This window comes from Hyla sarda, chromosome 1 (genome assembly GCF_029499605.1).
Source record: "Hyla sarda isolate aHylSar1 chromosome 1, aHylSar1.hap1, whole genome shotgun sequence".
NCBI classification, from domain to species: domain Eukaryota; kingdom Metazoa; phylum Chordata; class Amphibia; order Anura; family Hylidae; genus Hyla; species Hyla sarda.
Window position 1 is genome coordinate 588,800,491 of NC_079189.1, and position 16,078 is coordinate 588,816,568.

Below are 16,078 nucleotides of genomic sequence, written 5' to 3' on the forward strand. Positions count from 1 at the left end.
CCCCCTTTTGGATAGGGGATAAGATGCCTGTGTCCAGAATACCCCTTTAAAGTAACAACCATTAGACTTATAAGTGAGGGGTATCCCTTGACCTCTACTCTGATGTAAGTCTCCTATAGGTGTGTATTAGAGATGAGCGAACTTACAGTAAATTCGATTCGTCACGAACTTCTCGGCTCGGCAGTTGATGCCTTATCCTGCATAAATTAGTTCAGCTTTCAGGTGCTCCGGTGGGCTGGAAAAGGTGGATACATTCCTAGGAGACTCTTTCCTAGGAATGTATCCACCTTTTCCAGCCCACCGGAGCACCTGAAAGTTGAACTAATTTATGCAGGATAAGTCATCAACTGCCGAGCCGAGAAGTTCATGACGAATCGAATTTACTGTAAGTCCGCTCATCTCTAGTGTGTATATATATATATATATATATATATTATTTATTTATTTATTTTTTATGCATCTACCCGCCTGACAGAGGCCACAAGGACCCTACGGAGTTGAATACAAGTATTTGACGTATATACTGGGACAGTCCCTAGCATTTATGCAAACATATGGCTCAAATGCAATGTGAACAGAGCCTAATACTGACCTATCACTAGAATAATATAGTAAATGCCATTTTATACGTTCAGAACTCCCCGAAAAAGCCAGCTCTTAGTACTGGGTCATAAATGTGTGTGTTTTATTATTTCACCAATAACCAGTTCGGAGGCCGCGCGGTTTTCTCTCGAGCTGTCGGCTGAAACCTTAGCACCGCTAAGCTGCCACGGATAGACCTGTTATAAGTGAAGGAGTTCTGATTTATTATATTGCTAATCCAGAGGATATTGCCAAAAATTGTTTTGTTGTGTTATTGCCGGAGACGACCGCTCTTGCATTTCCAAATTTACAGATCTCATAATCCCCCGGCTGTTATTGTCTCGACTTCATCACCTTTTGTTCCAAATTACTTTTTATTTTATTTATTTTTTATTCGATTATTATGGTTTTTTTTGTCTGACAATGTTCTCCGCATGTGGAGCCTGACATATTATTCTAAGCTGCATTATGTTGTGTCATTGATCACCTTGTGGCCTTTATTTCACCGGGCATCGTGTACGAAGGCGCCGACATCATCAGGATATTCTATTATTTTTTTCCTGTAAAAGAGTATGTGGTTTCACTTTAGGGGTTATATTGTTAGGTATTTATTTTACAGGCTGGCTGCTGTTTTCACTCTTTTTTTAATGCTCTAGATTTCCCAAAAAATGGAGGGGGGCTGCTGTAATTTTTGTGTTTTGCACAAATATTTATTACACTTCTTTTCGTCATGCTAACCAATTTTTTGCATGGTATGTTGGGGGGGGGGGGGGGGGCGGTAGAAGTTGGCTGCCTCCTTCTTAGTTGTACCCCCATCCCCATGGGTAGTTTTAAGTAAGGAATAGCTGAATCCAGAATGTATAGGCTTGGTGCTAGCCCAGGAGAAGCATAAATATAGTGTAGTGTTCATTCGGTGGTCCTCTTACCGTGGTGGGATCGTACACACTATTATATATGGTATGCTTTTTTTTCTATAGCAGTATTGCTTTTAAAATTATGTACATTATTCTTATATCGTAGCACTTTTTTTTTTTTTTTTTTTGCATAACGATTAGTTTTCTTCAGCAACCACTCGAGAGATCTTGTCGATAGAGACACTTGAAAAATTAAAGAGTACTTGTCATGATCTTGTTAAATTTTATAATCCTCCCAGTTCTCTGCCCCCATCATAATAAACCACCTCCTGTTCCATCTCCATCTACTTTTTCAGAGTTGTTAATATTTATAGGGCTTTTGTCCATACGGGATTCTCACAGAAAACTGACATGAATACATGAATTCATCTGCCCTGATGTCTTGCTTTAGGAGTGGGGGTGGGAATTGCAGTTGTGGTGTGAAAGAAATGATATGCTACTATGGTAAAGTGGATGTAGAGCTGTGGGTGAAGGGAACATTGTGCCTCTTTGAGGAGATGAATGTAATGCACACATGATTGTGTATGCTCCTCAGGGGAGTGGTCACAGGGGTTATCCAGGATTAGAAAAGCAGAGCGAAGTTCCTGTCAGGTTATGTGTGGTATTGCAGCTCCGTTTCATTGAAGTGAATGAAGCCAAGTTGTAATAACTAGTTGTAAAATTAGCTCTGTAGTCTGTGGAGAAGGACATAAGTGAATTGGCTGCTCAGGGAAGGGGTATCAGTGATAGTGGGAGGGCTGTCTGGGCATGCTGGGAGTTGTAGTTTTGCAGCAGTTGGAGAAACGCTGCATTAGGTGGTATAAAAAGAAAAAAGTGCCACATTAATCTAACAGTGTGAGCCGCTGTGATAGATTAGGTGCATGTTATTTATATTGAGGCAGCCATGTTTAAGGCACATGCTTGGGAGTGGATGGGAGTTAAGGGTCAGTGAAATGTCATAGGTTATTACAGTCTCCCAGAAAGAAAGCCTCTCCTCCAGAGACCAGGGAGGGACAAGGGATCTGCATATCAAGCCTACTATGTGTATGTATCGCTACATTCCTGCTTTATCTAGGCCTCCAGCAGTACAATTGAGCTTAATGTTAATGAGAAGACTCTGCTCAATCTGTCCCAGTTTATACAACAAAGCCAACAAGTTAGTTCTTCTGTGTGCATTATAATAATTTTTAATATTTATTTTATTTGAATAGTTACTTAAAGGGTACTCTAGTGGAAAACATTTAAAAAAAATATTTGTAAATTACTTCTATTTAAAAATCTTAATTCTTCCAGTACTTATCAGCTGCTGTATACTACAGAGGAAGTTGTGTAGTTCTTTTCTGTCTGACCACAGTGTTCTCTGCTGACACCTCTGTCCATGTCAGGAACTGTCCAGAGCAGGAGTAAAATCCCCATAGCAAACTCATAGCAGAGGTGTCAGCAGAGATCACTGTGGTCAGACAGAAAAGAAATACAAAAAGAAAAGGACTTCCTGATAAGTACTGTACAGCTGATAAGTACTGGAAGGATTAAGAAGATTAAGAAAGATTTTAAAATAGAAGTAATTTACAAATCTGTTTAACTTTCCGGCACAAGTTGATTTAAAAAATGTTTTTTTCCACTGGAGTAAACCTTTAACTACCCCCCTGTATGTGCTTCCATTCCATTCCTTATGTACATGTTTTGATTACTAGGTTTTATATGTCATAGATTACAATGGTCCCTCAACATACGATGGTAATTCCTTCCAAATGAACCATCGTTAGTTGAAACCATTGTATGTTATACTCACCTGTCCCCGCTGCTCTGGACTGTTACTGCTGCCTTGGAAATCGCCCTCCATTGGTGTCGCCTCGTCCCCGGGGTGTCCCCGCTGCTCCGGACCGTCTCTGCTGCCTGGGATCGTCGCTCTTCATCGCCGTCATCGCACGCCGCTCCTATTGTGATGACGACGAAGGAGAGCGATGGCGATGCAGGGGATCCTGAAGAGGACGGTCCGGAGCGCCGGGGACAGGTGAGTGATCATCACCGGACCACACGGGGCACCTTAAACGGCTATCCGGCAGCAGCTGAAGCAGTCTGCGCTGCCGGATAGCCGTTTATGCGATGGCCCCGACATACAAAAGTATTGTATGTTGATGCTGCCTTCAACATGCGATGGCCTCTGAGAGGCCATCGTATGTTGAAATGATCGTATGTCGGGGCCATCGTAGGTTTTTAGATGTATAGCCTCTTCTCCAGAGACCAGGGGGTGACAGGAGAGCTAATCTTTGTAGTGCTACTTCCCTGCTTTATCTTGGCCTCCAGAAGTACATCTGAGCCTTTAGTAACTTCCCTGTCCTCTAATGATAATGAGAAGACTCTGCTCAACCTGTCCCAGTTTGTACAACAAAGCTGATAAATAAACTGCAGGCAATTTTAGCCTATTGTGTGCTCTAGTGTGAAAAAAAGAATATATATATATATATTATTATTTTTATATATATATTTTTTTTCATTTGAAAAGTTACATAAAGATCTCCTGAATATGCTTCTATTTCTCGTGCACGTTTTGATCACTAGGTTTTTCTATGATGGAATATTCCATCTACATCCGACAGGACAGTAATGAGACATTTCGACAATTTGTCTGTCTTCAATCACAGTTTTCCTTCCGCTCTCAGTAAACTTTTTCCTTGTTTCATTTTGTTCTTTCTTCGATTCCAACAAAATTTAGAAAAGCGAGCTGAGAGGAATGGAAAAAGATGTGGCCCCTGGTGTGTGTGATGTGATAGGTGCAGAGTGGACTGGACACGCGGAGAACTTGTGTGGGAGGAAAACTCTAAAACAGATCATTTCCATATGGGCCGAGGCCTTGTGTGGATTTTAGCTGATTGCTAGCAAGTTTAGGAATGTGTAGATAATAATGCTCATTCCAGTGATATTTCCTAATAAATCATATTTGGGTTTATTAAAAGTACAACATTCAAAGCGGGGGAGTATTGTGTGGTTTCTACTAAAAATACAGAATTATGAACATTAACACTTGTCTGCCAGTATTCCCACTGGGACAAAAATGAAGAATTTTCTTTTCTCTTTTTTTTTTTTTGGATGGTGGGGTGGGGGGGTGTGTGGTTGTCAAATCTGTGTTAGTTAAACTTTTGACATAAAAAAATACAGTGACAGCGTTCATGTCAATCATATAGCCAAATAGGAATAGTCAAGACGCAAAGGAAAATATTGCATTATTGTGGTAATACACCAGCGAAAAATACAAAGAATAAACAATTGAATTCTCCAATAGTGTTGTTAAGTTGCCACGTGCAGTCTCTATGGCTATCACAGAACACACAGAACACACACGGAACACAGATCACACAGAACACACACGGAACACAGATCACACAGAACACACACGGAACACAGATCACACAGAACACACACAGAACACAGATCACACAGAACACACACAGATCACACAGAACACACACAGAACACACACAGAACACAGATCACACAGAACACAGATCACACAGAACACAGATCACACAGAACACACACAGAACACAGATCACAGAACGCACACGGAACACAGATCACACAGAACACACACAGAACACAGATCACACAGAACACACACAGAACACAGATCACACAGAACACACACAGAACACAGATCACACAGAACACACATAGAACACAGATCACACAGAACACACACAGATCACACGGAACACAGATCGCACAGAACACACACAGAACACAGATCACACAGAACACACATAGAACACAGATCACACAGAACACACACAGAACACAGATCACACAGAACACAGATCACACAGAACACAGATCACACAGAACACACACAGAACACAGATCACACAGAACACACACAGAACACACACAGAACACAGATCACACAGAACACAGATCACACAGAACACAGATCACACAGAACACAGATCACACGGAACACAGATCACACAGAACACACACAGAACACAGATCACACAACACACACAGAACACAGATCACACAGAACACACACAGAACACAGATCACACAGAACACACATAGAACACAGATCACACAGAACACACACAGAACACAGATCACACAGAACACACACAGAACACAGATCACACAGAACACAGATCACACAGAACACACACAGAACACACACAGATCACACAGAACACAGAACACACACAGAACACAGATCACACAGAACACACACAGAACACAGATCACACAGAACACAGATCACACAGAACACACACAGAACACACACAGAACAGGAACATAATACTCCCCCTTTATAAAGCATTGGTACGGCCTCACCTGGAATAATGCTGTTCAGTTTTGGGCACCTGTCCATAAAAGGGACACTGTGGAGTTGGAAAGGGTGCAGAGACGCGCGACTAAACTAATATGGGGCATGGAACATCTTAGCTATGAGGAGCGATTAAAGGAGTTACAATTGTTTAGTCTTGAGAAGAGACGTTTAAGGGGGATATGATAAATGTATATAAGTATATTAATGGCCCATACAAAAAATATGGAGAAAAACTGTTCCAGGTTAAACCCCCCAAAGGACGAGGGGGCACTCCCTCCGTCTGGAGAAGAAAAAGTTTAGTCTCAAGGGGCGAGACGCCTTCTTTACCGTGAGGACTGTGAATTTATGGAACGGTCTACCTCAGGAACTGGTCACAGCAGGAACAATTAACAGCTTTAAAACAGGATTAGATACATTCATGGAACAAAATAACATTAATGCTTATGAAGAAATATAAAATCCCATCCCTTCCCCAATATCGCGCCACACCCCTACCCCTTAATTCCCTGGTTGAACTTGATGGACATGTGTCTTTTTTCGACCGTACTAACTATGTAACATAGATCACACAGAACACAGATCACACAGAACACACAGAACACAGATCACACAGAACACACACAGAACACAGATCACACAGAACACACACAGAACACAGATCACACAGAACACACACAGAACACAGATCACACAGAACACAGATCACACAGAACACACACAGATCACACAGATCACACAGAACACACACAGAACACAGATCACACAGAACACACACAGATCACACAGAACACACACAGAACACAGATCACACAGAACACACACAGAACACAGATCACACAGAACAGTGGTCTGAAAAAAATCTTTCAAACAAGAGAGAAAGGCAGCAACTTTATAAGGATGCACACCCACAACATTTAAATGTAAAGTCAATCAATTTTTATTAGACCCAAACAAAGCACAAGACAATTAAAAACAGGGAATGTAATCCTGCAACATTAAACCCTGTGCAGGGAATAATGACCCTTAAGGGGGGAGGAGAAGGAGCCACAGTCCTATGTAAATCAAATAATCAGCAGCACTCACAGTAAAAAAAATCCAAATATATCCAAAAGAAGACCACAGCACTCCAAGATAAGGTGATCAAAATGTGAGTAGCATTTATTCCATCAAGTTCAAAAGGGCAACGTTTCAGCTGCGTACATGCAGCCTTTTTCAAGGCTTGAAAAAGGCTGCATGTACGCAGCTGAAATGTTGCCCTTTTGAACTTGATGGAATAAACACTACTCATGTTTTGATAACCTTATCTTGGAGTGCTGTGGTCTTCTTTTGGATTTATCTATGGTATATCCCGAGACCTGAGATTCGCACCGATAGCACCCACATCTATAGGTGTGCTGCTTCCCTCTTGGCTTTCATATATATATATATATATATATATATATATACCAGCAATAAGTCCAGCAGCACTCACGGGATCAAGTAGAAACACAGCAGTGTTTATTAAACCATGTATAATGCAACGTTTCAGTGATATCCACCACCTTTTTCAAGCATGCTTGAAAAAGGTGGTGGATATCACTGAAACGTTGCATTATACATGGTTTAATAAACACTGCTGTGTTTCTACTTGATCCCGTGAGTGCTGCTGGACTTATTGCTGGTATCTATGGATGTGGTCTGCGACTGGGACCACGTTTTTTTTGCCTATTGCACCCGGATTACCGTTCCAAGATCTTTAGTGGTTGTGCTGTCCTCCGCCATTTGGAGATATATATATATATATATATATATATATATATATATATATATATATATATAAAAAACAAAATCATCGGTAGTTGCAGTATCTTGTAATACCTTTTTTATTGGACTAACAAGATTTTGTAGAGACAAGCTTTCGGGATTCCTCCCTTTATATATATTATATATATATATATATATATATATATATATATATATATATATATCAACTGGCTCCAGAAAGTTAAACAGATTTGTAAATTACTTCTATTAAAAAATCTTATTCCTTTCAGTACTTATGAGCTGCTGAAGTTGAGTTGTTCTTTTCTGTCTAAGTGCTCTCTGATGACACGTGTCTCGGGAACTGTCCAGAGTAGAAGCAAATCCCCATAGCAAACCTCTTCTGCTCTGTGCAGTTCCCGAGACCAGCAGAGATGTCAGCAGAGAGCACTGTTGCCAGACAGAAAACAACAACTCCACTTCAGCAGCTGATAAGTACTGGAAGGATTAAGATTTTTTTAAAGAAGTAATTTACAAATCTGTTTAACTTTCTGGAGCCAATTGATGTAAAAAATAAAGTTTTTTCCTGGAATACCCCTTTAAAGAGTATGTTATCCAGAATAATCCTCTAAGTATATGCAATAAAAACCCAATCACATAATATATGAGTCTGTACAGTGAAAACAAGATCACATAATAAATAAAGTGCATAAAAGTGCACAAAATGCCAAATACAAAAAAGTGCTTTAGTGACTACAATAACAGAAAAATAAGCTGATGGGGTGCCTGCACGCTGTCTTAGAGCCAATGTCAGAAGACGTGAGTGCTGGAAGATGTAGTCCATCCTTTGGTGTGTCTTGTGAGGGGCAGAGAAATTGGTGTAGACAAAGGATGTAAGGTCCTCCAGGACACAACTCTATAGGCTTTTACTTAAAGGGGTACTCTGCTCCTAGACATCTTATCCTCTATCCAAAGCATAGGGGATAAGATGTCTGATGGCGGGAGTCTCACCTTTGGGGACCCCACGATCTCAGTGCTGCACCCGGCCTTCGTTTAGAGTGTTGGGTTCAGCACCGGAAGCTCGTGCTCCTCAATGCAAGTCTATGGGAGGAGGCGTGTCTGATCATGGGGTTCCCGCTGCTGGGGTCCTCTGCGATCTCCCACAGCACCCGGCATTCTAAACAAATGCCGGGTTCCTGTGGCAGTGGTCGTGACCTCACAGCCACGCCCCCTCCATTCATGTCTATGGGAGGGGCGTGTCGAACGACACGCCCCCTCCCCTAGACATGAATGGAGGGGGCGTGGCATGATGTCATGGTTACGGCCTCCGGCTCCAAGCATTCTGAACAAAATGTTCAACAGCTGGAGCACCGGAGTACCCCTTTAAGGGCACAGGTTCTCGTCTCAGAATGCCTCACTGTGATCCTATTGTTATTACATAGATTAATGTCTCATTTTATTCTTATTTTATGAAAAGACTCAAATATATATGGTTTTTTCTTTTTCAGTCTCTTCTGAGTCTTCAGGAAATTTTCCCAGCAGTACAAGCTGCAGAAACAGCAGTCAACAGGAACCCAAAGTTTGTTGAGGCCTGGCAGACATTGGGAAGGGCACAGCTGGAACTGGGAGAAATAGCAATGGTGAGTCTATGAACGTTCCCTCCTCTTCGTATTTGGGTAGTGACCCTGTAGTAACTGCATTCATATCATTTACATTGACTTTCTGCTTTTCTCTTCCGACGACCTATCGCTGTATTCTGCAGCCGGCCATACCTCTCAATTACCAGCAAACATGATGTCACTTCTTGCATTCTTGTACGGCTTCTAAAGCGCATGTGGTACCGGTGGCCAGAATTCTTTATCAAGTAACTTTGTAACATCAAATACCGTATTTATCCTAAAGTCTTTTAGCCTAAAGTCTATGTGCGTGTTATACGCCGATAAGCCGCTGCAGTTCAATGATTTAAAGCGGGAGCTTTAAATCAATGAACTGCAGCGGCTTTGCAGGTGCAGAGACAGCCAGCGCTGCCGGCTTCTCTGCCCCTGCCTGCCCTGGGGTCTAGAGCCCTGCTGACGGCCCTCCTCTCCCGCTGGCTATCGGCGCCGCTGCCCGTTCTCTCCCCCTGACTATCGGTGCCTGCGCCCCATTGCCGGCGCCGATAGCCAGGGGGAGAGAAGCGGCGCAGGCAATGGGGCAGCGGCGCCGACAGCCAGGGGGAGAGAAGGGGCAGTGGCACCCATTGCCGGCGCCGCTGCCCCGTTGCCTCCCCCCATCCCCGGTTGCATAATTACCTGTTGCCGGGGTCGGGTCCGCGCTGCTTCAGGCCTCTGGTGTGCATCCCCTGCGTCGTTGCTATGCGCTGCTTCAGGCCTCTGGTGTGCATCCCCTGCGTCGTTGCTATGCGCTGCACGGCGCGGCGCACTGACGCCATGCGCCGTGCAGCGCATAGCAACGACGCAGGGGACACACACCGGAGACCTGAAGCAGCGCGGACCCGACCCCGGCAACAGGTAATTATGCAACCGGGGATGGGGGGGGGGGGCAGCGGCACCGGCAATGGGTGCCGCTGCCCCTTCTCTCCCCCTGGCTGCCCCATTGCCGGCGCCGCTTCTCTCCCCCTGGCTATCGGCGCCGGCAATGGGGCGCCGGCACCGATAGTCAGGGGGAGAGAACGGGCAGCGGCGCAGATAGCCAGCGGGAGAGAAGCGGCGGCAGCAGGGCTCTAGACCCCAGGAAAGGCAGGGGGGAGAGAAGCGGGCAGCGACGGCCTCTCTCCCCCTGCCTTTCCTGGGGGTGTATCGGGGTATACACATGCACACACACGCACCCTCATTTTACCATGGATATTTGGGTAAAAAACTTTTTTTACCCAAATATCCTTGGTAAAATGAGGGTGCATGTTATAGGCCGGTGCGTGGTATACCCCGATAAATACGGTATATATGAAAATAATGCCCCAGTTTAACAAAAATTGTCTGGTTTTTAAAGCCTAAATACATTTATCCCCTGTCCACAGGATAGGGGATAAGTGTTTGACTGGGACCCCCGCGAACTCCCGAACAAGGACCCGGCATTGACGCGCTGTACTGCAGCTAATGCACGTCAGTGAGGTCGATGGCACTCCCCCTCCATGCCCCCTACAGCTCTATGGGAGAGTCAGGGAGGCACGAACGCTGCCTCCCTGCCTCTCCCATAGAACTACATGGAGGAGGCATATCATGCTGCGCCTCCTGCAGGGGAGAGCCGCGGCAGAGCCGTGGCCCTGTGCAGGAGATCGCGTGGGGTCCCAGTGTTCGGCCCCCTCCGCGATCAAACACTTATCCCCTATCCTTGGGATAGGGAATAAAGTGTATTTAGGCTGCAGATGTCTTTAAAATCTCTATTTATTAGGGTTTTGCATTCACATTCTGTTAGATTTTTATAACATTCTGAATGTTGGTTTTTATACATAGAGGGGGAGATTTATCAAAACTGTTCAGAGGAAAAGTTGCTGAGTTGCCCATAGCAACCAATCAGATCGCTTCTTTCATTTTTTAGAAGCCTTTTCAAAAATGAAAGTAGCAATCTGATTGGTTGCTAAGGGCAACTCGGCATCTTTTCCTCTGGATGGGTTTTGATAAATCTCCCCCAGTATACCTACTATTGTTACTTCTTTCACTGCCTTTTAGCCCCTCAGTCTTCCCCCTAATGCCCCCCTCCGTTTCTCCTGTTACCCTCCGGTGCCCCTTTGAATATGCTGCCGGCCTGCACTATCTGCGGCCTACCTCCAGCATTGCGACTACAGCCTGGAGTTCATTCTTGAAGCCGGCACAGTCTCATTGTCCTCAGCGCCTCTGTTGACAAGAAACCTACGGTCCTGACATTGCGGGAGCCCCCTGTCCAGCCAGGAGCTCCATTCTCCTTCCTCTGGGCAGTGACAGATCTTTCTGGTGCAGGAACGACGGCCATTACCTAGGCCTGTGAACTGCTCCTTTACCGCTGCAGCGAGGCTCATAAGTTAACTTTTCATGTGCTGTCCCCTCTCCGTTCCCCCCTGTTAACCCTTCAGGTGCTGTCCCCTTTGTTTTCTACCAGTTAACTCTTCCCAATGCGTTCCCCTTTTCCGTCTGTCCTCCGTTAAGCTTTCCCTGGTCTCCTAACCCCAATTTTTTTTCTTTTTTCCGACTAATGGAACGAATAATCGACCTACTAATCGATTTTATAAATAATTGTCAGCTGCAGCCCTACACAGCAGAAAGAAAGGGATGGTCTGCTTGAATTGGTGCAGAGGCTGCTGGAATCACAGGACTTTATTAACTAACAAGCTTTTTCTACAGAAACTTGTATAGCTTTTCTTACCCTGCTTGTGTAAAAAAATTATCTATCTTGTTTTTGCTACTTTTTCCTATTTTTATTCCTATCTCTTTCTCAATAAACAAGAAGTCAAGGGCTCTGGTAATTTACATTTCTTTCCTGCAATGAATAGACTGGAGTGTGCACCCCAAAGCTGCTAAGCACCATAGAGCCCTCATTGTCAAAGTTTAGACTAAATCCTTGAATTTCTAGTCCCTTCTACATCACTCAAGGAGGATCCTGCCACCCCACACTCATATAGAACTGACAGTCTTCACGTGCTTTTAGCACAATGTAAATTTACAGCTATTGTACTTGGCATAAATGCAGCTGTATAATAAATCCTTTCTGGGCCTTTAATAGCTTATTATAACTTTAATGTATACTTAATGCTAAGTAAGTTAATTAAGTTTCTCTAAGTGGAGTAAGTGACTTTATGACCTTATATTTGACAGTTCATAGAAGGTTTCTGTGGAAGAAAACAACTTTAAAAGCAAGTCCTTAAAGCGGTACTCCACACCTAAACATCTTATGCCCTAGCCAAAGGATGTATTAGTTGTCTACTTATTTTTTCTTCAATCCTATTTTTTTTTCACTTTTTTTCTAGTTTTGAGGCTTTAGAATCAATTACCAGGTTTCCATAGAGTTATTGTCTTAACAAAATGTGGTCACCCAAGAACTAAATAATATTGTAACTTAAAGTGTACCTGTCAGATCTCACAAAAGAAAAAAAAAAATAGTATGTTACTCAGTACCTAATCCTGACCATGTACATCTAATCTTTTTTCCTCTATCATCTGTATTTATTATAAAAATCCCTCTTTTCATTAGCTCACAGTGTTAGAAATCCTCTCAGTGGAAGGGGCGTGTCCCTCCTTTGTGGTGGTGGGAGGTGATTGGTGTGTGGTAGAAGGAGGTGTGTCCCTCACTTGTGGTGTTGGGAGGTGATTGGTGTAGCCTTGTCCATGAGTCTTGTCCATAACTTATGGACAAGCCTCATGCTAACCAGGACTGGTTAGTGTCCCAGTAGGTATGGAGACCCCAATGGTGAGACTTTCAGTAGCCATTTTCTTTATTAAATATTCAAAACATTTTAAACAATCATATTACAAAAGGTCTTTTATTTTGATCCGAAACAACAAATAAAATGTTTTGGATCTGACAGTGCCCATTTAAGGGACCATTGCACTACCCTCAACTTCCTCCCTTACTCATAACACCACTTTCCATTCTGCATTGTGTTACCTGTACATACAGATCACGGGGTGGCATATGGTTTCCTCTACTTCTTAACTTCTCCTTACCGTCCTCTCGTCTTTGTCTTGAGATGTCATTTGTGGTCACCTACAAAAATCAGAGAGGAAGTAGTGCAGGGTATTTCCCCGCTAGAGAAGACAAACAAACCTTGCACGGAAGACTTTGCTGTCAGCTGACGGTCGATAGTAGAGGCTGGGCGTAGTGATATATGAAAATTATATGTTTGGTACTGGTCCAAAGTAAATCGACCACTGTGTGTAATGAATTGATACTTCCATGTGCAAGCAGGGAAGATGTTATGCTCTCGTCTGGCAGTTCTGTCAGCAAAATGCTGAAGCCATTTAGATACTTACCAGAGCAAAAATCAAGATATTTACACCCCATCCCATGAACGTCCCTGAATCCTCCTCAAAAACAATTTGGGTGCTGTTAGCATAAATATGTTTTGTGCAGCCGGAGTGTGGGATTGCTGTACCAAAATCGGGACACTTCACAAGGTTGCTATAAGATTTGCCCCATATTTAGAGAAGCAATATAGTGGCACTCACCATCTTCTTGGATAAAAACAATCCTTTATTTAATTTCTCCATATATAAAAGCCAGTGAAGGACGTGGGTAGAGGCTAGAGTGACATATGTTTCACGCTTCACGGTATGAAACATATGCCGCTCTGGCCTCTGCCCAAGATGTGAAACATAAGTTGCTCCAGCCTCTGTCCACGTCCTTCACTGGCTCTTTTTTTTATATGAAGAAATTAAATAAAAGGACTGTCTCATACGGCAAGATGGTGAGTGCCACTATATTACTTCTCTAAATATATCGTACATTACCACATTGAATGAAGTAGAGCACCACCAAAGTATCTCACTACAGTTCCCCCATCTACCATCTGGACTGGTTACACAAGAAAGCACCTTTTAACCAGGGAACTACAGTTCCAGCAGTATTTTCTTTTTTTGTATACCTTGATAAGATTGGCCATGGAGCCCAATCTAAATTGTATTTTTGGCAGTTCTATAATGAAGGCAGCTGAGGCTCTGTTCACCTGCAGAGCATCCATCGATTTGTCCGGTCTAAGCAATGGACAACACAGAGGATCGTGATGGACCCCTTTATAAATCAGTATTCTCATGTCCTCTGTTATGTTCTGTAAAAGTCACAATGCAAGTACCATAGTACCACCATATCACATCCGTGTTACTTCGGGTCTAGCTTTTACTTGACAATATGCACATCTCAAGTGACAAACCACCGATACATTTCCTGTTGTGGGAAACAATGTCATGGAGGTAACAGGCAGTAGCTTCTACAATGTAGAAACTAGGGATCGACCGTATATCGGTTTGGACGATATTATCGGCGGATATTCACGATTTTGTACATTATCGGTATCAGCAATTACCTTGCCGATATGCCGATAATGTCCCGCCTCCCCGGCCAGAGACCGCCACCCCATTGCCTCCCCCATCCCCGGTTTTATAATTACCTGTTCCCGGGGTCCGCACTACTTCTGGCTCCTGCGGCGTCCTGTGCGCTGCGCAGCGCACAGACGAGTGACGTCCTCAACGCGACGTCACAGTCAGTGCGCACAGTGACGGCTCAGGACGCCGCTGGAGCCAGAAGTAGCACGGACCCTGGGAACAGGTAATTATAAAACCGGGGATGGACTAGGGAGAACCCCAGGACAGTCCGGGTGAGAGAAGCGGGTGGTGGCGGCGGTCTCTGGCCCCGCAAAAGCCGCTGCAGTTCATTGATTTAAAATGCCGGCTTTAAATCATTGATCTGCAGTGGCTTCTGCGGGGCCGAGTGGGTGGGGGGGTAGGAAATAGCCGATAACTTATACCGGAATATCGGTATAAGTTATCAGCTATCGGCCTGAAAGGTCACAGATTATCGGTATCGGCCCTAAAAAATTGATATCGGTCGATCCCTAGTAGAAACCTTACTGTAACAGGCAGTATACTGAGCTTGAAGCCTCTACAGTGAACATGTGGTGCATTTGGAAAGTTTTCAGACCATTCACTTTTTTCACATTTTTCTATGTTGCGGCTAGAGTAACCAAAATTGGGCATGCGACCACAAGGTTTACACATCTAATTTGGGGATTTTCTGCCATTCTCCTCTGCAGATCCTCTCAAGCTCTATCAGGTTCAATGGGGACAGTCAGTGGAAGCCATTTTCAGGTCTCTCCAGAAATTCTCGATAGGGTTCAGGGCTCTGACTGGGCCACTCAAGGCCATTCACAGAGTTGTCCCTAAGATGCTTCTGTGGTATCTTGGCTGTGAGCTTAGGGTCATTGTCTTGTTGGAAGGTGAATCTTTGACCACAGTCTGAGGTCCAGAGGGCTCTGGATCAGGTTGTCTTTAAGAATTTTTAGGTGCTTTGCTCCGTTAAGTCTTCCTTTGACCCTGACCAGTCTCCCTGTCCAAGCCGATGATAAACACCCTCAAAGCAATATGCTGCCTCGTCATGCTTCACTGTAGGGATGGTATTGGGCAGGTGATGCAGTGCCTGGTTTCTCCCAGACATGATGCTTCCCGACCATGTTTCATTGCAGGGATGGTATTGGGCAGGTGATGGGCAGTTCCTGGTTTCCTCCAGACATGATGCTGCCCCCCAGTATGTTTCACTGTAGGGATGGTATTGGGCAGATGATAGCCAGTTCCTGGTTTCCTCCAGACATGATTCTGCCCCCACCATACTTCACTGTAGTGATGGTATTGAGCTGGTGATGGGAAGTACTTGGTTTCTTCCAGACATGATGCTGCCCCCACCATGATCACTGTAGGGATGGTATTGGGCAGGTGATGGGCAGTGCCTGGTTTCCTCCAGACATGATGCTGCCCCCACCACACTTCACTGTAGGGATAGTATTGGGCAGGTGATGGGCAGTGCCTGGTTTCCTCCAGACATGATGCTGCCCCACCATACTTCACTGTAGGGATAGTATTGGGCA

The 16,078-nt window shown here is 44.1% G+C and overlaps 1 protein-coding gene across 2 annotated transcripts in view; it reads left to right on the top strand.

Annotated features, from left to right (window-relative positions):
- Nucleotides 1-16,078, top strand: part of TTC33 (tetratricopeptide repeat domain 33) — a 239,843-nt gene that overhangs the window by 185,329 nt on the left and 38,436 nt on the right. For both annotated transcript variants that reach the window (XM_056545978.1, XM_056545988.1), the window contains exon 4: nt 9,042-9,173. In XM_056545978.1, the coding sequence (XP_056401953.1) occupies nt 9,042-9,173 (132 nt within the window). The remainder of the gene's footprint in view (nt 1-9,041; nt 9,174-16,078) is intronic.